At 39.0% G+C, this 23,626-nt stretch overlaps 1 protein-coding gene across 6 annotated transcripts in view; it reads left to right on the top strand.

Annotated features, from left to right (window-relative positions):
• THADA (THADA armadillo repeat containing) overlaps positions 1-23,626 on the top strand; it is a 224,949-nt gene that overhangs the window by 87,890 nt on the left and 113,433 nt on the right. For all 6 annotated transcript variants that reach the window (XM_034659058.1, XM_034659059.1, XM_034659057.1 and 3 more), the window contains exon 26: positions 2,132-2,223. In XM_034659058.1, coding sequence (XP_034514949.1) covers positions 2,132-2,223 — 92 coding nt within the window. The remainder of the gene's footprint in view (positions 1-2,131; positions 2,224-23,626) is intronic.

Genomic DNA, 23,626 nt, shown 5'->3' with positions numbered 1-23,626 from the left:
CTACACCTACTGGAATAGGCCCTGATGATTGTTGGCTGCGAATGAGGGAACGTGATACTGAATGGATCAGACTAATACTATTGGAACCCTCAGATCTATCTTAGTATTACTGAAAGACTGTCTCCTGCCTCCAGCTTATTGAATCAGACAGGGATTTTCTCTCTGGGGATACCCATTCACTCTGTAAAACAGTCCTCTAAGGTTTGATTAAGGGGTGCCTTGGCACTCATGCTCTTTAGTCTCCCTGAACTCCTAGTTTAGCTTGACTGCATCTGGCAGCCTTTGTTAGAAAGTTTGGTTTAGGGCAGGATGGAATTTGTGCTTCTATTTTTCTTTTTTTGTCTTTGTGCAATTCTTGAGAGGAGACAGCGTTTTATGTGACTTTACCAAGTCATCTTAAACCCAGGAGTCTTTGGGCACTAAGTCAATAGACCAAGTGAGAGATAATCAAGATCTGAACTAGGGCACAGGCCGTGTAGACAGTGTAACAGGACAGATGCATTTGTTGTTTGGGGTTGTTAGTCAGGGCATATCGTAGGTGCTTCATTAATGTTTGTTGACTGTGGAATGAACATAAGTGAATTTGTCCAATTTTAGGGTTTCACTGCAATATTGGTACGAATTATGCCACTTTGGTATGCATTGTCATCTACTCCTGAAGTTACCATGCATGAATTGAGTCAGTCTTGGGCTTCCAGAGGAAAGGTTGCAAACCGGTGGTGGATAGGTCAAATCTAGCCTACAACTGTGTTTTGTTTGGCCTCCTCGATGAGGTTTTTTTTTTTCCTTTATTTTGTTGCCAACATTTCAAAATAGTGAGATTTCACATAAAAACTGGGTTTTTTGGCTTCTCTTGAAAAGGCAGATCTGGGAGCACTGGGCTTACATTCCCTCGTGCAACTCAGCTAAAGCTGAAGAGTGACTGCATTAGACCCAGTCGTGCCTCCCCTGCCGCTCACTGGTCCCTGTGGGCATTTGAGTTTGTGACCCTTGCTGCAGTGGTTTCAGGCGGCTATTTTGTAAATCTTACATTGTTACTTTTAATTACCTTTCTTCTTATATTGCTGTTTAAACGTACCATATGGTTCTGACACCTAGCTCATTAGAATATAGGTTCTATGTTGGCCATAAGTGTGTCTTCTAGATATTCTCCATGGTGCTGGTATCGTGCCTTACACACTGTAGGCAAGTCAGTTTGTATTTATACATCTCTGCTCTGATTTGGCAAGGTAATTGAGGAAACCCAATCAATATACCATGGCATTCAAGACATTTTTATGATCCAACAAAATATCTTGACACCTTGGTTTGGAAATAGGTATCTCTATTATTATCACTTTTTTAAAAGATTTTATTTATCTGTCAGAGAGAGAGAGAGAGTGAGCACAGGCATGGGGAGCAGCAGGCAGAGGGAGAAGCAGACTCCCCCGCTGAGCAAGGAGCCTGATGTGGGACTCCATCCCAGGATCATGACCTGAGCCGAAGATAGGTGCTGAAGCGACTGAGCCACCTAGGCGTCCCCATTATTATCATTTTGAAGGAATGACTTGTGTTTATTAATGATAGTTCCCTCCTCTTATTTTTATTAACCAGTTGTCTCACATGATTATAGGGTTAAAATTTATGAAATTACTCTATTGTGGGGTTAATAAACAACATTTTGGATTTCATATATTTTCTTGACCGTATTAATTAATGTGCATTGAGTTAGGTCTTATAAATATTTCCCATAGGTAAATGATTACAGAAAATAAGTGGGAAGAGCTGAGCTCTTTACTGGGATATTCCTTGTCAGAAACAATATAGGAAAATGAATTTTCTTTAAAAAAATAAGTGCTATTTGATGATACAGGTACAAAGAAATAAAATGATTGGTGGTGATGTTAGAAGTATAGGAAAGAGCTGTGTTGTGTGCATGTGGTTGGATTACAGGGCTTAGTGTAAGAGGAAGTCATTGAGTCAGTTACTATACAGTTTTTGAAAATTATTTCATGAACACAAACCATATTTGCTTTAGTCCCACATTAGCCAATTGGGTAAGGACTTTGAATGTCAGGTTTGAACATTGTAAATGTTGGTTTCATGCCATGTGTATTTCTTAACCCTTATTGTACGTTTATTTTTACATTAGGTGAGAAATTCATCCACACTCCTTTTTAGTACCTTGATCACAAGAATATTTGGAGTTAAAAGGGGAAAGGATGAACTCTCCAAAAAAAATAGGTAAGCTTCATCTAATGCTAACTTTACTTTTAAAAAATATTGTCCTGGCCAAAAACAATTTTGGGAAATTTGCTTACTTTTATGGATTCATCTAGAGCATAAAACTATTAAAATGCTATAGTAAATTAACCTAGGCTGCCAAATTCTAAGCTCTTGGGCAAAAATACCTACTGTTTAATAAGTGGACCTTTCAAAGCAACAAAAACACAGCAAGGTAGCAAGGGCTGAAATTTTGAGCTTGTTTCTCAGTACAACAGCTGAAGTTTTTTTTTTTTTTTCTTTGCATGTTCATGTATCCTGAAATGTCTTAAATTGCTTTTTCTTGATGTGTGAACCAAGTACTAGCTTGTATAGTATCTTTGCTTTTTTGCGTTAAACTCTGTAGCCAAGGGGAGCAGTTACAGATAGATGTTGGCCATACAGAATAAAGGGTTTTTTACTTTTAGGTCTTTAGTGTTATGGCTTTTCTTTAATATGTTTTTCTTTTAAGTTTTTTTTTTTAATGTCTGGAAGAAAACTTATTGAAACACTTTCATGATGGGTCATTTTTAGATATAATGCACAAGTTCCATTTGTTGATTTTTAAAGAAGAGAAGTTTTGAATAGTTGTTTCTTCAGCACTTGGGAGGATTTGATGGTAGTCTGGTGGCTTGCAAGTGCTGACAGTAGATGTCACTGTCGCTGCATGTGTCATTACTTTCTTTACTTCATTTTGGATCCAATTAGGCCCTGTACTTTCTCTTAATGATCTATAGATAACTAAGGCCGTATTCCTCTCTCACCTAAAAAGGCTGATTATCACATTTTTAATTTAGGTTTTAAGTTGTTACTTGTTAAAATATTTTCTTGTGATAGAAGTGAGTTCTAGGAATTAGAAAATGTCATGAAATAATTTTATGAGGCATGGTTGATAATTCTAATGAAACCAACTGACAGTTCTGAATTGTCATTTAAATTGCTACTTATCACCCTGTGAAATTCAACAAATATTTAAAAAGAAAGCAACTGGCTATAAGTATGAATCCCCTGAGTGTATTCAGGAAATACTGGAGAGTTGTTGTTGTTGTTGCTGTTTTTTAATCAAGTTGTATTTTTAAAATCATGCTAACATTATTCTTTGAAAGGATGGTACGATTTTTACTATTTAGCCAGTTGCTAAAGAAGTTCCTCCTCTCAGTCGCTTGAAATCACTAATATTTGTTTCTCCTTAGCTTTCTTTATTTTGTCAATAATTCTAAAAAGTATTAAGGTTTAAAACAGTTTGGTCACATTATAAGGCCATGATAAATAATGGCATGAATACAATATGAGATAATTAACTGAAATTAATGTTTCAAACTGAACGTGACAGTGAAGAAATGCTTTATTCCCTTTTACTTTTTATAAACTGAGTGAATCTCACATGTGTATACAGATTTTACTAGGTATAGGAGAAAACCATCAGATTCATTCCATTTGGGTTACATCTGAAGGAGGGTGGAATGAAACCACCCTGCTTTAATCGATTTGCCAAAGGCATGCTGATGGGAGCCGCCATTATGAATTCATTCTTCTTAAATAGGGAAGGTTACAAAATATGTAACTTTCCTAGAAAGAGGGAAATGGAATATTCATATCATTGTTTTGAGTGAAGTTGAAAGGTGAAATGAAGGACTTAAGAAATTAATAATTTTTTTAAATGTGATGAACATTCTTGGTGAGAAAAAGCCTTTATTTTAATAATCTGAAGATTGGCCTATATCATTATGTATACAAGGCTCTTGTTCTCTGTTTAACTCCTAAAGAGTGTATTTCCTGGAAGCATCCACTAGATTTGCTCTGCAAAACCTTTAGTGTCTTAAATTAGCCGTTATTTGTAGTGGTTATTCTAGTCGTAGTTTGTTTAATTATGTCACTTTTTGTTGAAATGTTTATAACCCTGTTCCCTACAATATTAACTCCCTGAGGGCAGCACATTTCCCATGTATTCTGTGTATATATAATGAACACTTTAAGAATGCTAGTAATAACGATGTCTTGTTGGTTGGTTACTCAACCGTCGAATAACTATGCTCAGCTGATGAGACCTCACAGGCCAGTTAAGTCTCCTTTCACAGCCACAGATTGTTCTGCACACTGTCTTGCAAATGTGTGCTCTTGGTCAGAAGAGAACTGGTCATAAAAGAACATCTGCCTTTCCAGTGGGAAAAAAATGTCTGTCTTGGAGTAAACATACTTGGTTTCTAGGCATTTTGCTGCCACCAGAGATGACCTTAATAGACTCCCTTATCCTCTTTGGACTTCAATTTCTCTGTCTCTGTAACAGAAATAGTAAGATCCGTGCTCTGTACTCATAGGGCTATGGTAGGGATGAAACAAATGACTAACCATTCGTTTTCTTTTAAAATGTTGGAAGTCGTGGTGCCTGGGTGGCTAAGTCGGTGAAGTGTCCGACTCTTGATTTCAGCTTAAGTCATGATCTCAGGGTCCTGAGATCGAGCTCTGGGTGGGACTCCGAGCTCAGCATGAAGTCTGCTTGTCCCTGTCCCTCTGTTCCTCCCCTGCCTCACACGTGCCCTCTCTCAAATAAATAAATAAATAAATAAATAAATAAATAAATAAATCTTAATAAATAAATAAATAAAATAAAATGTTGGAAGGCCTACATAATAAGAGACAGTTTGCTTTTTTTCTGTTACCACTTCTATTAAGGTGCTCATCCTATCACCTTAGAGTTACACTGAAGTTTTTGAGGACAGAGTCAGTTTCTTACCCATTTGTGTACCTGGTACCTACCATATGTGTGGCATATGATAGGCACACAGAAATAGTTGCTTAAAGAGCAAGTAAATTTTGTTACTGGAGGAGAGATAAGAAATCTGGTTTCTACTCCCTGCCTTTGTTGCAATATAGCCACGATAACCAACTGAGACAAATTAGTTAACCTCTCTGGGGCTTGGTTTTCTCCTCTAAGATAAGAGATTTGGACCATCCTGGAGGTTTCTTATTTTTGCAATGTACTAAGCTAAGGCTTTATGTAATTGTTACTAAAATTGTGGGTTTGGTAAACCGCTCTATTCCCAGTTCCTAAAACAGTACCTGCCTTGTAGTACAGATAAGAAGTTCCCTTTTCCCATGTAGAGAAGGGAGCAGGGCGTTCCGCATCCCCATTTGTAAGTATGTAGAGTGCACTGGCAACGATTGGACTCTAGAGTCTCTTAGTCTTGTTCTAGATGTGTTCCTTGGATTTTGAAGAATGAGAAAACTGAAGTTTCACTTGGTTTTTTGAAATCATGTTACAGCTTTTTAGTTTGCTAAATCTCTTTTCCTATCTATTTATTACCCTCTGGCTGACTTGGCCTGACAGAATGAATCTTTGATCCCACGTGGAAGCAGAGTCCACACAGCTCTGTGATCCGGGGAGTGTGCTGGGCTTTCCACAATGGCCTCCATTGGCAGTGTTGTGAGTGGGCGCCCCTTGATAGTTGCTCATCCCGTACAGCGCAGGAGCTAAACCAGTGTGATTTTTACCGCTAGGTCTTTCTCTTTAGCCCCTGTGGGTATGTAACCTTCAACTATTCTAGTTCCAGGGAAGTGACAAATGTCAATCTATAGCAGTCTGAAGACTTTATCGATTTTGCCCAAGCTTCATATTGGTCCTCAGTGTAGAGAGTATTCGACAGCTTTCTCTCTTCATTTTATTTTATTTTACTTTATTATTTGAGATGGAGAGAGTGAGAGAGTGTGCACACACTCGTGCGAGTGGAAGAAGGGACAGGGGGAGAGAGATTCTTAAGCAGGTTCTCTAGGACCCTGAGTTCAATGACCTAAGCCAAATTTAAGAGTCAGACACTTAACCAATTGAGCCACCCAGGCGTCCCTCTCTCTTTATTTTAAATCAATTAGTCAGCCAATGAGAATTTGTAAGCTTGTGTCATGACTCGTTGACACAATAGAGGAGTACACGAGAAGTATAAAACTTGGACCTTGCTTGAGGAGCTTACATTTTAGCTAAGGGAACAAAAATTGTTATTTGCAAAAGATACGAGTAGAAGACAATTTGTAATAAGTGGCGGCTCAGTGTGACATGAGTAATAGATGCACTAGAAAATCATTAATGGGGGAGTTGCATAGAATATTTTGGGGGAAATAGTGTTTCTTTTTTTTTTTTTTTTAAAGATTTTATTTATTTGACAGAGATAGAGACAGCCAGCGAGAGAGGGAACACAAGCAGGGGGAGTGGGAGAGGAAGAAGCAGGCTCATAGCGGAGGAGCCTGATGTGGGGCTCGATCCCATAACGTCGGGATCACGCCCTGAGCCGAAGGCAGACGCTTAACCACTGTGCCACCCAGGCGCCCCGGGAAATAGTGTTTCTTATAAAGCTTTGGGAATGAATAGATTGGGGGTACATGGAAACAGGTAGGTTGGAAGATGGAACAATAGAATAAGAATCTTGTTTTTTGTGTTGTTAAGTTATAATAATCTCTATTCTGTCTTGTCAGAGAAAGCTTGTATTTAAATTGATAGCTTGGGATGGTTTAGCACAATTTAAGAAAAATAGGCTTATAAAAGCATCACCAGGTCCAAGTAAAATTATTTCTTTTTTTTTAATGATTTTTTTATTATATTATGTTAGTCACCATACAGTACATCCCCGGATTCCGATGTAAAGTTCGATGCTTCATTAGTTGCGTATAACACCCAGTGCACCATGCAATACGTGCCCTCCTTACTACCCATCACCAGCCTATCCCATTCCCCCACCCCCCTCCCCTCTGAGGCCCTCAGTTTGTTTCTCATAGTCCATAGTCTCTCATGTTTCATTCCCCCTTCTGATTACCCCCCCTTTCTTTATCCCTTTCTTCCCCTGCCGATCATCCTAGTTCTTATGTTCCATAGATGAGAGAAATCATATGATAATTGTCTTTCTCTGCTTGACTTACCAAGTAAAATTATTTCTAATGACTGTGTTAGGAGATGTTGAATTGTGTTTATTTTACTTTCCTGGGTGTAAACTACGGAGAATTATTTTAGTTATTTCTCCTAATGTCTTAGTTGTGTAGGTCTAGAAGGATCCTCCGAGGGGCATCTGATCTGGTCTAGCCTCTGCTTAAAGATAGAATTTGAAGCAGTTTCCAGACAAACTGGCTTCTCTCTTGTTCTTCATGTTTTCTAGGAAAAGAGATTCCACAAGTTTCTGTGGTTACCCACTCCATTGTTTAGGAAATAATTGGATTCTCAAAACTGAAATTGAGAGCTGTAGGGCAATTGGGTTTTTATATTTTAGAGAACGTAATTATTAGAATTCAGAATAGCTTATTTGCTTTGAACTATATAATGGTTTGTAGCAAGCGCCTATTTGGCCAAACTGAAAATCAAAATTTTCTTTGACTGTGGCCAGGATAATCTTAACATCCTCAGACCCAAAGGATTCTCATTTTCTCCATTTAAAAAGCGTTTATTACGTGTTTACTCTGGGCCAGGCCCTCTGCTGGGCACTGAGATCCAGAGATGAATCAGACATGAGCTTGGTGGTGGGGAGACCGACCGTCTCTCCAAGAATGCCTGCGGTTATCTGCTGTGCTGCAGTCTCTGTTCCACAGGTGCAGAGGGAAGGGGGTAGCATATCTTCAGTGCCTGTTTGTGTGCCTGGCATGTAATTTAGCCTCCATCACAGCCCTGCAAAGTGGATGGTCATCCTAATTTCACAGAGAAGTAAACTAAGGTTAGTCAGATGTAGTTGTTTGCCCGAGGCCACACAGCCAGAAAGTGGCAGAACTAGAACACAAGTCCAGTTCCATTTGCAGAATGCATGCAGATTTATACACCAATGCACATAGCCCCTCGTGAGCACTGAGTCACCTTTTTAGAGTCTGGCTTTAGGTTTTAGATTGTCAGACTGTGGGAAATGAGCCCCTTCACCTAAGCTCTCAGTGTGGAGCAAGAATCTCCCATCTCCCATGTGGCTGGTTGATTTGAGGAGGAAGCCAGTGGAGAAGTTTGTTTTGAGGTGACTGTGAGACCTTTCCGTGGATAGTGGAAGGCTTTGTGTGCCTGTTGTCCCAAGAATGTTCTCTTCCCAGGGAACTTCACACTCTGTTTTCATGCAGATAGAGGTGAGGGGGGAGCAGGTCACAAGGCCTCTGATGTCCCACCAAAGCATCAGGAATGTAGAAATCTTAGCTTTCTGGTTGGCAAGTAGGGAATGAATTAAATTACCTCAATAAGATATCCGTGTGGCCAGTAAGACCTTTACCTCTTGTGTTTGATGATAGTTTAGTGCTATAGGGAGAGGATTTGGGGGTTTTGTGATGATGATCCTTGTCTAAGGTTTGATGTCTTCTCGGCTTAACCTAATGTTTTTCAAGACTGTGCTTATATTTTTCATGCATATCTTTAACAAAAATGATAGAGGTGCCTGGGTTGGTTAAGTGTCTGCCTTTGGTTCAGGTTGTGATCCCTGGGTCCTGGGACCGAGCACCGTGTGGGGCTCCCTGCTCCCAGCTCTGTGTGGAGTCTGCTTCTTCCACTGCCTCTGATCCCTACCCCCCACCCCCCGCTCGAGCTCACTCTTTCTCATGCACTCTCTCAAATAAATAAATAAAATCTTTTTAAAAAAATGATAATAATAGCTGTTACTAGTTTTAATCTTTGAGAGGACCTAAGGTGAAAATTGAGGTGTGGAAAAGTTGAGCGATTTGCTGAAGGTCACACATGTAGTGCCGGAAATGAATTAATGATTACTTTTAGCTCACAGTAAACTCAAGTAGAACATTTTTTTAAAAACCAGCTGATTATTTATAAGTGGAGTTTCTATTGGCAACAATAATACTAGTTGGGACTCAGGTAATTTGAAATTAAATTAAGAGCCCCAGTGTTTTGATATGGTCTGGAGGTGTCATTTATGCATTTTCCACAGTTGTTCAAGAACATTCAGTCTGGTTCTTTAGGCCAAGTTGATAAATGAGTATTTTTGGAGACTGAGAAGTAAAGTACAAATCTTGTGTAACCCTTCTTGAGAAGTCCTTAAAATCAAAATTAAGTCTATACCAACACTTTGGCCTACTGGAGAGTTTCATGTTTCCAAGTTTTTGTTCATTCTTAGGTTCATGGATCATAGGTAGGAAAACCACAAATGAAAAATTTTAACCAAAAAGAAGCTCTTAAAAGAAATATGTTCATGAACTTGAAGTGGGAATTAGTCATTGTGTTCTTAAATATTGACTCTTGCATGGACCAAGTAATCTTTGTTCCTAAGTACTGCTTCAGGCCATTGCCTTCTTTAATAACTAAGGCATTGTTGCTTTAGTTTGAGCATGTTCTATGGAATTTTGGCAATGCATGCATCCTCTCTCTGCATCTTAGTAAAAGCATGAGTAAATATTTTTTCTTAGCTTTGGTATTTTTGTAGCTTACATTTTATATGAACCAGACTAATATAATGTAATACCAGGATTACATAATTTAAGACGTCAGGATCGCTTCCAGGACTACGAGATAAAGTCCTCCTTTATCGGGGGTTTACAAGCAGTATTTGTTGCTCATTCAGTACCTGTAGAGAAATACCACAGAGCTATTTTCCAAATGAGAAAAGGGAGTCAAAAAGGTTAAAGCCAGAGGGAATAGTTTCTTTAGAACTTGGATAACATTTTTTTCTTTATTCAGAACTTGATCCTTTTAACTACTGATTTTAGTAATGTATAGGTTTAGAAATACCAGGAATTTCCAGTTATTCTTGTTACACACTGAATTTTTTAATATAATGAATACAATTTTTTCATTGAATACTTGTTATTGTACCGTGGCACTCTAATATATACAGAAGTAGTTTATAACACAGTCTTGGATTCCAAGGAGTTCATCGTTTATTGAGAGAGAAGACCAACATGTGAACTAATGTAGGAAAAATGAGTATCTAACTCTCTAGTACTATCTGCAGATAGGAGATCAGAGGAGGATGAGGTTGGGCTCCATGCAGGAGTCAGGGCTTAATCTACACTTGAAAGGATGGGCAAGATTTGGACAGGTGGAGAGGAGGACATGATGGAGATATTCATTCATTCATTCACTCATTCTTGGAGCAAGGATTCATTGACTACCTACTCTGTTGTAAGCATCATACTAGGTTCTGGGGCTATATCAGTCAGTAAAACAGATATGCCAGGGAGGCTAGTTTGAATTGTACATGACATTAGGACTCATTTAGAAGTTTTTGTATTGTAGTATCCTATAATAAAAGCATTGTTTTTGGAATCATCTGGGGAGAGATTACATTCTGTGTCCCTGGCAGGTGGGATTGGAGAATATAATACAAAACCCTGAAAGAGAGTTACTTAAAAATAACTTGTAGTCTCTGGAGATTGTTAAAGCATAGCTCTAGCTTGGTGTGGTGACTTTGGCATTTATTCTTTTTGTTATTTCTAAATGAGTAGTGGCCATATTAGAAGGGAATATGTCTTATGTTTTAAGGATTACTAATATCCTCAAGATACTGAAAGATATTTAGTGAAAAATAGATTCTAGAGTCAAGTAAGTTTCAGAAACATTGAATTAACATTTCTTTATGTCAGAATTTCTCAGGACAGTTCATATGATATAATATATTTTGTGAATCTTCAGAAGTGGGATATAACATGCAGTATTTCCCCAAATTATTTGACCATGGAAAACTCTCTCTCTCTCTCTTTTTTTTAAAGATCTATTTTTTTTATTTGACAGAGGGGTTGGGGCAGAAGGAGAGGGAGAGAGAATCTCAAGTGACTCCGAGCTGAATTTGGAGCCCAACACCGGGCTCAGTCTCATGATGACAAGACCAAGAGTCAGCCGCTTAACCCACTGAACCACCCAGACGTCCCTCTCTCTCTTAAAGAGCATCTGGTACCGTCTCGTGTGCCAGCCGACATAGTTAAGTGTGACCGCTATGGGGAATACAGGCAGGTGGGAGGCATGTCTCTGAGGAGCAGCATCTGTGGGAAAGGAGGATATTCATTTCAGATACAGCTCGGCAGGGACAGAAAAAATGAGTTACAGCTGCAGTGAAATATGCTAGAAATTATCCCAAGTTGTCAGATAAAAATTCAAAATAGCATCCTAACATACAGTGGGTAGTGAATAAATATGAATCAATGAAAATCTCATCATCTTAGACTGTTTCAAACCTTAGAATATTTAAAGTGCCTCCTTGGGAGAAAGAACTTTATATTCTGCATTAGAATCTTCTACCATTTTGTCAGAAGATGTTCATTTCCCCAAACTATTGGTATGGGGACAAGGTCAATTCCAAACCATTAGAGTGTGGTGTGTGTACCTTGGGGGGGCAGAATAATAACCAGCTTTGAAATACGGTAGGTAAGGCTTTAGGATCTACTCGTGTAACTGAGTTTTCTACCTTTGGACTGTAAATAAAGAGAAATTATTATCTCACATATAACCAAGAAGTTTTAAGGGGGATTGCTTGATTCTAGGTTGGTAACATCATCAAAGACCCAGGTTTTTTTTCATTTTTCTGCTGTGTCATCCTTGATGTGATGACTTTGGCCCCGGGCAAGCTTCCTTCTTTGTTGCAAGACGGCTGCAGTTCCAGCCATCACATCTAGGTGCAACAGTGTCTAGGCACTACCGTGGCCTTGTGCCTCTCTGTTTTTAAACGTAACAGCATCACCTCCTATATGTTCCCATGCTCTCAATCCCACACCCTGTGGACTTCCCTTTACATCTTTTTGGCCTGAGTTAACATCATAGTATGCCCCAACTTATCCCTGACAAGGGAAATAGATACACCATAATTATCTTAGACTAATCAGGATTCTCCAGTTGGGTTTGGGGTTGGTGCCAGTCTTCCCCGAAGCATATCAGAGCATATTCAGCATACTCAGAGAAGGGTATATACCAAACCAAACTCAAATACTGTTAAAAGGAAGGATGGGGTGGGGGAATGAATTTTTAGTAGGCAACTAATGAAGTCTGCTGTTACATTCTTCTAGGCTGTTTCAAAAGCTTTGAAAATGTTTTCATTAAGAACAACGGCTTAATAGGAAGATAAGTAGTATATGTAGTATTTTAGCCTAATAGGAAAATGCGTTTTTTTCCCCTTTACTTTTGCAGTTCCTTCATGTAATTTTAAAAAGATACGAAGTATAGTACAAGTGTGTCTGGCTATGTGGTTATACATAATTCATTACTGTAAGCAAGCTTGCATTATAAAAATTTTACCCAAGAACAAAGTATATGTCTTTACACATAAAAAAAAGTTTTGTAGAACATTGAAATAGAGATTCCGAAAAAAATATAATCGACTTCTAAGTCAAAAAATGCTACTCTGCAATGTGAAATGTCTCCCTGGTTCACGGCTGATCTCTAACAAGCTATCAGAATGCTAACACTGTTTTTTATTAGGAACTCAAATTCATTTTGGAATTTGATCTCTATATTACAACGTCGTTGTTGTTATTGTGAGGCCAGATGGAGTGAAGTCTATTGCTCTTTCCAAATTTATTGGAATTGGTACTTAATTATTTTCATTTATTAACCAAAAATCCCTATTTCATTTAAATCACGTGTTATATTTTGATGTAGTATTTTGGCCTCCGAAATCAAATTAGGCCATTTGTTTTGAACAGTCTCACTTTCTCTATCTGCCAGTTTTCTTTCTTTTCTCTCTTCCAAACTGTTACTTTTTTGTTCTGTACAAACTGCCTCTGTAGGAGTTGACCATGAGGCTGTCTGGGTCAGGGCAAACCAGCTGGGCTGGACAGAAGATGGAGTCAGACCAGCTACATTTGATTGAGGATCAGTAAGTCTGATTCATTTGCTGAATCTTGGAGGTCTAGAGTTTTCTATCCTATAAGCAAAATTCTAGAGCCATCGATTGCTCTGAGTACCTCTTTGTCTTTCTTGGATTTATTTCTGTGCTCAGTCAAGCCATGGACAACTGATCTAGATACATGTAATGGTTAGTTACATACTTCCTCCCCTTACTAACCCACTTGATCCTGTCTTTCACCCTCTGCAGTCAAAGTCCTCCTCAGCCATTGGTTCTGGCTATAATTGGTGGCCTGTTCAGGTGACCCAACAGTTATTTTTTCTTCATTATTTATTCAACAAAAAATGCTTACTAGGTTCAAGGCTCTGAGCACTGAGAGGAGTACAGACATTTATAAAATATCTAAATATTTGAAGAACAGTCAAAGAGATAAGGTTCAACTCAACGCTAATGCAAGGTGGAAAGCCTTAAATACTCTGTTAACTCCCTTCCCCTCCCTCAGGGAGGAGCCTGTCTGCCCCACTCCTCCACTTCCTCACTTCCGTGCCACCGTGTGATTGCACCTCTGAGAGCTTTTCCTCATCCTCTTCAAACACATGGCCCCTATTTACCCCTTTCTCCTCCCCTCTCGGTTCTTCTGCCATTTAGGCAGGAACATTTCACCTGATAACTTCTTTATCTTGCTGCGTTCTTTTGTGCTATCCATATGACAATCAGTGATTCAGATCATGACATTAAACATTAAAGCAGTATTGATGACCTGTCTCCCCGTCTATATTTGGAAACAAAATTCTGTGTGCCAAAAAAACAGTGTCACGGACAGAAAATAAAGGTGGTGAGTACCTAGGTTTCCCCAGACACACAGCCCAGGTCATCATCTCTTTTTCCTTTATGCTTTCATTAAGCCAATTTTTCCATTAGCTTCAACATGTATTAGGGCAATAAAGGAGAATTTCTGTCTGAGTGGCATGTGTGCTCTCGTTTTGATTAGTTACAAACATTGCAACAGCAGAGGCTTCAGTTTTTTATCATTGTGAAAGTATAACGTTTCAGTGGGGAAGTAAATAGATTTATGTCTTGGGAAGAATGTATTTCAGTTGGCATACGATCATTTATCAGTTGTGGCCTTTCCACAGATGGACATACCATTCTTAAATACTTGCTTGTTTTCAGCCCTAATTGCCTTCAGAATTGTTCTGCCGTGCACTGCCAAACCGTTTGGCTCACCCATGAAGATCGAATTCCATGGGATCCATGGCATTTTCTTTGGAGGTTTCTTTCTCTAGAAATCTCTTCCTCCTCCTGCCCTTCACTAAATTGAAATGTAATCATTTTTCAGGGTTTTGTGTATAATATCAATCAAAGTAACATTCCTTTAATGGACAAACCATAATTTACTCAGTCTTTCTCTTATTATTAAATATATAGTTTCCCCCTAGGTTTTTTTTTTAACATATATTATTAATAATGGTGAGCGAGTATCTTTATTTACAAAATGTTTTAGAATGTAGGGTTATTTCTTGCAGAAAGATGCACCTACATGTAATTTCTTGGTATTAGGGTATAACTAGTCTTCAGATTCTATTTGTGTGTTTTCAGATTTCTTGGTAAACTGATCTTGAAAAACAGTTTCCCATTTCACCTTCCTACTCAGGAATTTTCACTAGCACTTTCTTGCCTCTGATCTAATGCCCATACCCCTTTAATTGGCCTTTCCCATTTTGTTAAACCTTTTCCTTTCTGTTTTAACCAACTGCCTAACACTGAGCATTTACATTCCATCTAATTTTTCCACATTATAAAAAAGTGTGCAGGGAGTATTCTCATGCATTTTAGCTTTTCTTGTGTTTTCAGATTATTTCTTTGGGATAAATGATCAGAAATGGAAATAGTGGATTCAAGAATGTAAACTTTCCGGAAAACTCATAGCCAGGCTTCTTTTAAATAAGAAGATACAATTTATAAATTCACTAGCACATGTAATCTTCCTGGTAGTGGATATTATTAATTTCTAATGCAAGTTTAAGAGAATGTGAGGGGGGAAATTACCATGTTGTTTCAATTTCTGTTGCTTTTATTAGTAGTGAGGTTAAACATTTGCCCACATAATTTGTTGGTTAATTGTATTTTCTTCAGCTTAGCTTTCAAGGCCCTATGTTATTTGGATTTGCCCTTTTCACCTTATCTCCTATTATTCAAACCCACAAATATTTATTAAACCCCTACAAACTACCAACAAATAAATATACTCTAACCAAGCTAATCTCCCTACTGTTCCTTTGGATATGTTAGGATTTTCCTTTTTGTTGCTTTTGTTCCTGCTTTCTGGGCTTCAAAAGTGCCTGTCCCTTCTCTTCTACTTATAGCCTGTTGGTTTTTCCCATCCTGTGGGGCTCAGCCTGAATCTTTTTTCCTCCAGGAAGTCTTCCCTGACCTGACTATGGCTTCTTTGAGAGCAGGGCCTATGACTGATGCCCGTTTTTGTCCCAGTGCCCTGTAAAGGGTCTGCTTTACGTCAGGGGCAAAGAAGCGATAGATTGACGTCGCTCAGAAAATGCATGTCGAGTTAGACAGGTCTAGATTGAACTTCCGGCTCGGACTTTGGGTTAGTTATTTAGTCCCTTGAGCCTCAGTTTCTTTATCTCAGCATCATCATAAATTGGGGATGGTAACAGTACCTGTCTCCAGAGTTGTTACAAGGAGTAAATGTGACGGTGCTTATGAAGGGCCCAGTGCAGTAACGCTTGGGGAGCATTTAGTGGGAATTGTCTTTAAATTAGTTGAACGATAGGAACGGGTGATCCCAGCACTCACTGTGCTCCTTTTCTTTAGGACTCTCCCTGGTGTACCACAGATGGTGCATACTCTCTTTCCTGTGTGCTATTGCTTCTTGTGAATTAGTTGTGGACTCTGAACTCAATTCCATGTTCTGAAGGAGAGGGCTTATCTTTAAGGTTTGTGGCATGTCATAAAGCACCGAGTAAATACTGATGTGTTGAGTACGGTTGAGTAGCTTTGGTAGCAGTGATGAGCATCTCATTTGCCGTCTTTAAATAGAAACGTTACTGGACCTTTACTAGGAGAAATTACTTTCTCCTAGGGCCTTTTAAGAAATGTTTAGTTTTGTTGCTTGTTCAGCCAAATGGAGTTAGTTATTCAGTAGAAAATGGTAAAAACATCCAAATAACACCACCGGATTTCACTTTTCCATATAGTGTTTCAAAGTGTTGCATTCATTAGTATTTGTGAGAAACCTATGGTTAATACCACAAGAAGTCATAAACTAAACCAGATTTTTTCCCCTTTTTAACTTTTACATGATTTGGATTAACAACAGTGTTAGTCCCTAATTTACACCTGGGATTTCCAAACCTTCTCAAAAAGCTGTAACAATGATTCATATTTAGTCACCATGTGACTGGGTTATTTTCATTTATTGAAAACATAAACAACAAAAAAATAGCCTGGATAAAGATCTCCATGTATTTTAACTAGTGACAGATGCTATGATCAGAATTTCTACTTAAGTCAGGCATTTTTGACATACACCTCAAGCCTCGCAATTAAGCTTTATGCCTTTCCAAACATAACAGTTAACCAATAAACCAAAATATCAGCCTGGTCTGGCTTAGCTCAGCGGTCTTTTGATTTCTTCCAGTCTGTTTGATGTGGAGGCTTATTGAGATTTATCTACTGAGCTGTTCATAGTTTGTAGGGCTGAGAGCACTGGCTATATTATATAAGATTCCATTAATGACAGGAGAGTGTAGACAGTCTCTACAGTGTAGATGATTTCGTCAGTTGTGCTGGTCATGGTTTTGTTGAAATTTTTAAGACTTTTGTCAAGTTTTTTTTATTAATACTCAATGATTTTTCCTTATTTCCAAGTTTATACTGTGAGCCTCAAAACAGATGTAGTTCAATTGGTTCAATCTAGTAGAAAGTTTTTTAACTTTCAGTAGAAATCTCCATGTAGATTTGAAAGCTTTTCCAATTATTTGGACCAGTTTGTCCATAAGGAAAATAAAAATAGAAATATATAATAATCAATTATAAAGATTTGCTAGTGGGGGGGTAAGACATCATTCCATTGTATTGTTTGTGATAGTAATAATATCAGTATTCCCAACTTTATAACCAAAAGGCTGCAAAGGACTTGCATACACTTACCTCATGTAATTTTGGTAAGAATACTCAATAAGTATAACTGTCCTCATTTTAAATAACACAGTTGGAATTTAGATTAATTTGCTATGTGTCTCATATCTTCCAGTATGAAACAGAGCTGGTGTTCAAATTCAGAGAAGACTCCTAATTCCAGTTATTTTCCCGTTACACTAAAGTTTTTTGTTCTATAACATACAGTATTTCTAAAAGTATCAAAGTTCTGCCAAACAGCTTTCCATTGGTTTAATCACATTCTCTTTCCTAAGAAGCGGTGTAAAATTACTCTTGTTTATGCTGCTGGAGATGAGAAAATAAGTTTGTATTGGAGGAATAATGAAACATATTGACTCCTCCTGCCTCGGTTGCCCCATGCGTCAAATGGGGAAGATACTAGCACCTAACCTTGTAGGGTCCTTGGGTGGGTCAGGTGAGTTAATATATGCAAGAAGATTAGCAGATGCCTGGCACAGAGTAAATGATAATACGTTTAGGTATTATTAGCATTCATTTACTCAGTAGGGTTTATTAATTCACTGCCACATGCCAGGTAACGTGCTGGACTTTGGAAGGTAAGTCAGAGTCTTTGCCCTCAGGGGTCTCACAACTGGGTGCAGGAGACATACTGCAGTCTGTGTGCCATTAGCGTGAATGTTGTGTATAGAGGCTTGCAAAGAGATGTGGAAGCACAGAGTAGAGATGAGCATCTGGTCTCAGGGGCCTTCCTGTAGGAGGCAGGGCCTGAGTTTGAAGGATAAGAAGTTAGCCAAGTGAAGAAAAGCAGTCGGGGAAAGGGAGCCAGGGGAAGTGATGATGGTGGTGAAAGGTCGGTATGAACATGTTTCTTCAGGCCAGGGGTTTTTGAAGACTTTAATATGCTGGTATGTACTATGACTCTGCAGTCACAGTGTAGACACTCATTGAAAATATTGAATCATAGAATTCTTTTTCATGGAGTATCTTAGCAAGACTATGTTTTAAAGAACACAGTTGAGGAAACTGTGGGCGGGCTGGGAGGTCATAAATGAGTTCAGGTCAGAAATGGGGTGGGCAAGGAGGACGGAGCGGGGACATTGATTAGAGTTATTAAGACAATAGATTTGACAGCCTTGATGAAAAATGAGGGGACCGGGGAAGAGGAAAGATGGTGGGCTGATTGGGCTGATTTTTGGCTTGGGACAGTGCCTGGGTCCGATGATGCCATCTACAGAGGTGAAGATTTAGGAGGAGAAGCATGTTGTAGGGTGTAGGGGGAGGTTGGGGGATCCCGAGTTCAGTTTTGGATCTGTGTTTCGAGATGCCTAAGGGACATCCAGTGGAACATATTCATGAAATAGTTCAGTATACTGGGTCTGGAACATAGGAGCGGGTCCTGGGCTGGATGAAGGAGTCGTCCGGGTATAGACGGTATTTTATGCCGTGAATGAAATAACCCAGAGGGGTGAGGTAGACTCCTAGGGGCATCATTGTTTAGGTGACCTGTGCAGGAAGAGGATCTCTCAGCAGAGATTGAGTATTTCAACAATCTGGTATTCTTTTAGACACGCTTGTCTGTTCCCCTGTGAGCCATGAGTATTTTGTTTTGTTTTGTTTTGTTTGGAAAGTGCCTGACTCCACCCATGCAGGAAATCTACTCTGTGGGCTACTCATTCTCCCAAGAATCTGGGTAGTTGCAGAAGGAGGCACTTCACCCACACCCGAAGCTCTCTGAGGAGAGCTGTGTGGTATCCTGCCCAACCCTTCGGAGCTCAGCACGGGGAGGTGGAGCCATCTTGCATTGTTAAGTTTTTGAGTGTGTTAGGTCCTTAAATGTAACTGGAGAAATAATGAAAGAGAAGTATTCCACTGGGATTAAACAAGTTCAATGGATTTTAATTTTCCTGATAAACTATTATTAAGAAATTGTTTTGGAGATTTACTCTCTGAGTAGGATTAGCTAACCTACATTTTCATTTGGATAAGTAGTTCTTTAATTAGCAACCAAGATTTAGGGAATAGTTTCCCATTGCTTTCTATAGTGTAGGGAAGGCATGTGAAACTGCCAAATGAAGGTTTTCCTCATGATAGTCAGGAGCAGGGAAAACAAGAGGAAATTATAATATGTTAAGGGAAAGGATTCTGTTCATCCAGTGTGCCTGCTTTTATCTTCAGTTCTGGAAGTCTCTGCCGGCAGGGTTTTTTCTTTTTTTTCTTCCCTGTTCTTGTCATGCCAGAAGTTGCATATTTCTGGCAAAATGTTCATTACTGGCAAGGGGTGAGCAAGAAATCCTTTGCCAGAGAATTAAGCAAGCAGAAGTCTGTCAAAACAAATATTCTAGTTTGAAAATACAGTCCTGCGGGGGAAGGGGGAGGGGTGGATAGTGGAGGAGGCCAGGGCATGTTCTAAGGCTGTGTATTTATTTCATAAGAATTCTGTGTTCTGAAAGACTGTTGCTTGTAGGAATGCTAGAGGAAGCAAGATTGTGGTGCATTAAATGTACTGATGAGGAAGGATGGGTTTTCTGGGGATTTTTGGTTTGCTTTAGTGTTTGGTATTCAGCTCACAGGATGATAGTCTTTGCTAAGAGTGAAACATTTTGAAAAGAAAGAAGCTTTATAATTTAATTCAAGAGATATTTAACAAAACTTATGTTTACGTGGAAAAACTCAGACTGAGGATATCAAACATGTATAAACAGCCATGCATATAAACACATGGTCCACTTCCTAAGCATTTATTTGACTGGAAAATGCTAACTTTATATAATTTCAGTCTTAAAAGTATTGGTTGATTGATTCAGAAAAGCAGAACTTGGTTTTTTTTTTTTTCCTCCTAACTTTTCCTTCTACTTCTTCCTTGTTACCTCAAAAAAAAATCATTTTATAGAAGAGTAAAATTATAGATTGGATAAATGCAAGGTTTTTGTAGAAGTTGCTCTTCAAGCTGGAGAAATATAGGCTGGCGTTTGTACTTTGTACTGGGATGGGGGTGGGTGCTAACCATATTAAACCTCAAGAATGAAAACCGTTGCATGCAAAAGTGGATTTTGAGGATTTCCTGACCACATATCTGTATGCAACTGACATCATTTTTTGAGAGAACTTTTACAACAAAATATATTGCATTGTGTAATGTTGAAGTAAATGATCATCCATAATGGGATGTATTAGTAATAAAGAAAATAGTAGTAATAAAATACAAACCAGTTTATTCTTATCTCCTTTTGGCAAATTTTACACTTGCTACCATAAGCAATTCAAGGAACACATGCCTTCTTCCGGAGCAGTGGGAGGAAACCTTCCTGTTCTTTGATCCTCCGATTTGATATACTTTAGTTACTGGAAGAAACATTAATTAATGTAAAATTTCTTTAATTTTAGTAATTCAAAAGAATAAAATGTTTTTGAGGGGTTGAAAAGATCATGGTGCACCATTGGAATTTGCCTTTAGTAAATGTAACATTTGTTTTCTAAAGAATTATAACAACATACTTAAATTCCAGAACAGTAAGCAAAATAGCTTAAGTTCACTGACTTGAAAAAACATTCTTTTATACTGCACGGTTCTAAAATAAATACTTAAAAGAAACAGAGAGCAGGCCATTCTATCTTGGATTTCATTTTCCTTCAGATAGAACAGCTAGAACAAACATTCTTGCTAGTTAACATTGCCTGTGTTTTTATGCAGTTAATAACTGACCTGTCAATCACGCCCTATATAAATACGGTAGTTGAATGCTTTCTGCTTTAGAAGCACTTTTATTTACAAGAGCTGCCAGCCAAGATTTCCAAAGGACTCCACGGGCTGTTTGCTTTGATCTGTTTTGAGGGCTGGTCTCTTTATACCTGTTGGTTTGCTATTTATGATACCTTTGTGTAATCAGGTATGGGGAGAGCAGATGTGCAGAATAAACACGTCTTAAGGAAACCAAGGCTCAAGAGAAATCATGTAATTATGCACCAACAACTTTAAAAAGAGAGAGAGAATATTTTCTTGAATCAGCTCAGTTGCTGTTATGACCAGAAAACAGATGTTATGGTATTCACCCCAGAAAAGGAAAAGATTCTCTCTCAAATCTGTTTGTAATGAATGGAGGTGGTATGTGTAGCCCCACCCTTCAAAGGGAACTCTCCTTTAAATTTGTAAATTGCTGAGATGTTGCAGCTCTTCTCCGTTGAGTTTTACCTTTGACCTTTTTTCATTTGCTCCTTCCCTAGGAAATGTTTACCACATGTCTCTGCCCAAATAATCGACTCTCTGTGGGAATAGTTACCTTTGCATTTTCAACTGCAAATGCCTTTTAATGTTTAAGACATGTTTCAAAAAAAAAAAAGGATGGCTTTTTGTTGTTGTGTGTTTTTATGATTTTGATTTGGGGTTCTTGCTCCCCCACCCTGCCCCTGTATTGAGGGGAACTGAAAGCCAAATTTGTCTTTGTATCCCCACAATACCAGACATAGTGCCTCTAATAGCATAAGGGTTCAGTGAATGAAGGAATGGCAGAAATTAAGAGAGACCAAAGTCCCTTTGGTCTTGTTTCCAAAACAATCTACTGTGTTTAGTTTCTTTCATTGTTCAGTTAAATGTTGCCCTAATAATGTTATGTATATTATGTTTACATACTGCTCTTCTCCAGGAACCTGAACGTTTGAATATATTGGGGAGGTTGTTAACTTTGTTTTGCTTTGAAATTAAAAAGGTTCCTCTACCTTTTTTGGACTAAAAATTTTGCCATCACTCAATAGTGCTTTTGGGGGAACCGACTTAGAGATTTTCAGGCACTTGGAGTTGTTCCCCCTACTGTGTTGGGAAACTCTCTTTATACTTTTCATATTGTTTTTACTAACATTTTGGGTCAGCAGCTTTCCTTTTTGTGACACTGGTAGGAATCATAGATTTTCTGTGGAAGGGTGCCTGAACACGTCCTAAGGTTTAGAAAGCAGGTCTTTTGTTAACCAGAGTTTTCTCCTTGCTTTGTTGTTGATCAGAAAGCTTTCAACATCCACAGTCTATAACGGGTACTGTTGCTATTTGGTTCCTTGTTTATAATTTTTAAATGCTAGTATCTGTATGAAAATGGTTATGGTGTAAAGAATGAAATGCAGCCCCAAATACCTTTGGTTCAGCAGCCTTCCCCAGATAATCGCTTGCCAGAGTAAAATCATTTCGTAAACTTTCAGGTAGATTAAAGCTTGGCTTTAAACTCTGTGTTCCCTTTACACAGCTTATGGGGGTCAAAGGTGGTAAAGCCCTGGGTTGCCTGGAGCCAGTGCAAGCGAGTGCAGTCATGCTGCCTTTGTTGAGGCAGGAGCCTCTAAGAGGTATGAAACTGCCAAAATTACATTTGAGCATCTTCGGGCCTTTGATTGCAGAGCCTCTGCTGGAAGCTGAGTGGTACAGGGCCGCCCAAGAGCAGGCCAGAGAAGCAAGTAGGAGTGGACTCGGGTCAGCCGTGCCTCAGACACCAGGGCAGAAACTGCCTGGCCAGTGATGCACACAGGGACAGTTTGGAAAGTCCGTGGTCCTGCTTAGTTGGCGGATCAGCAGAAAGTCCCCTCCAATATTTTCATTTTACATTCATCCAGGGCTCAAACCTGTAATTAAAATTTCTGAACAAAGACCCTATTAATGTACACCATCCAGATGGGTGACTAACAGCTCTTCCTTCCAGGTACATAAGGAAATCTGTAACACTTAAAGCAGAAGAAAGACCCTAGTCAGGTTTGGGGAGGGTGCAGTAAGGGAGTGGGCGTAGTTAATGGGTTTGCCTTTCAAAGTCACTTTTCAGTGCTGTTTAAAATGGATCTTTCAATGGTAGCTGCATTTTCTCAAGTGTATGTGATTTACTGAATGATCTAAAACTCACAGTGATATGATTTTACTTAAATATCCAGGAAAATATGCTGTTTTCTAAACTTTCAAACATTGTTTAGAAGAATTCTCTTTTTAATTCTTTTATGTGGGCAGCGTAGACTTATGTGAAAATGTTTAGGACAGACCCAAACACAATTCATCACGTTACTCATTTGCCAAAACTTCAAGCCGCTTTCCAGTATTTGAGAAATACGACTTAAATTTGCTAGCTTGGCATTTAGGGCCTTCCGCAGACCAGCCTGTTCTCTTCCAGAGGAGACTTTTTGTTCCAGCCCTTTCCACTGCCCCAGGCAGGCCTTACACAGCCCTGCCTCAGCAGTGCCCTCACACCGTCCATCCCCTTCTCCTCCACACACTCTCTTCCTCCTCCCTCAACCTCCCTACTCCCCAGGAACAGTGAATCCTGACCATCCTGCAAGGCCAAGGTTCACTCAGACTAGTTTTAGGACCTCTCTTCCGCTGCTTTTCTAAATCTGTGAGCCCCCTGGCTGCCTCGCTTCTTGTGAAACCAGCCCTCCCTGAGCATCCCTCTGTAGGTTCTCCCTTCTTCTTTGGCCTCCACAGCATGGTTATGCCACTTCTTTGGCTCCTGCCACGCCAGTCCTTCAGTCATAGTTTGTTTTTGTTTTTCCATTCCTTTCTG

The sequence above is a fragment of the Ailuropoda melanoleuca genome, chromosome 4 (assembly GCF_002007445.2).
Source record: "Ailuropoda melanoleuca isolate Jingjing chromosome 4, ASM200744v2, whole genome shotgun sequence".
Classification (NCBI taxonomy): Eukaryota; Metazoa; Chordata; class Mammalia; order Carnivora; family Ursidae; genus Ailuropoda; species Ailuropoda melanoleuca.
This window is presented reverse-complemented; position numbering and strand designations above follow the sequence as displayed.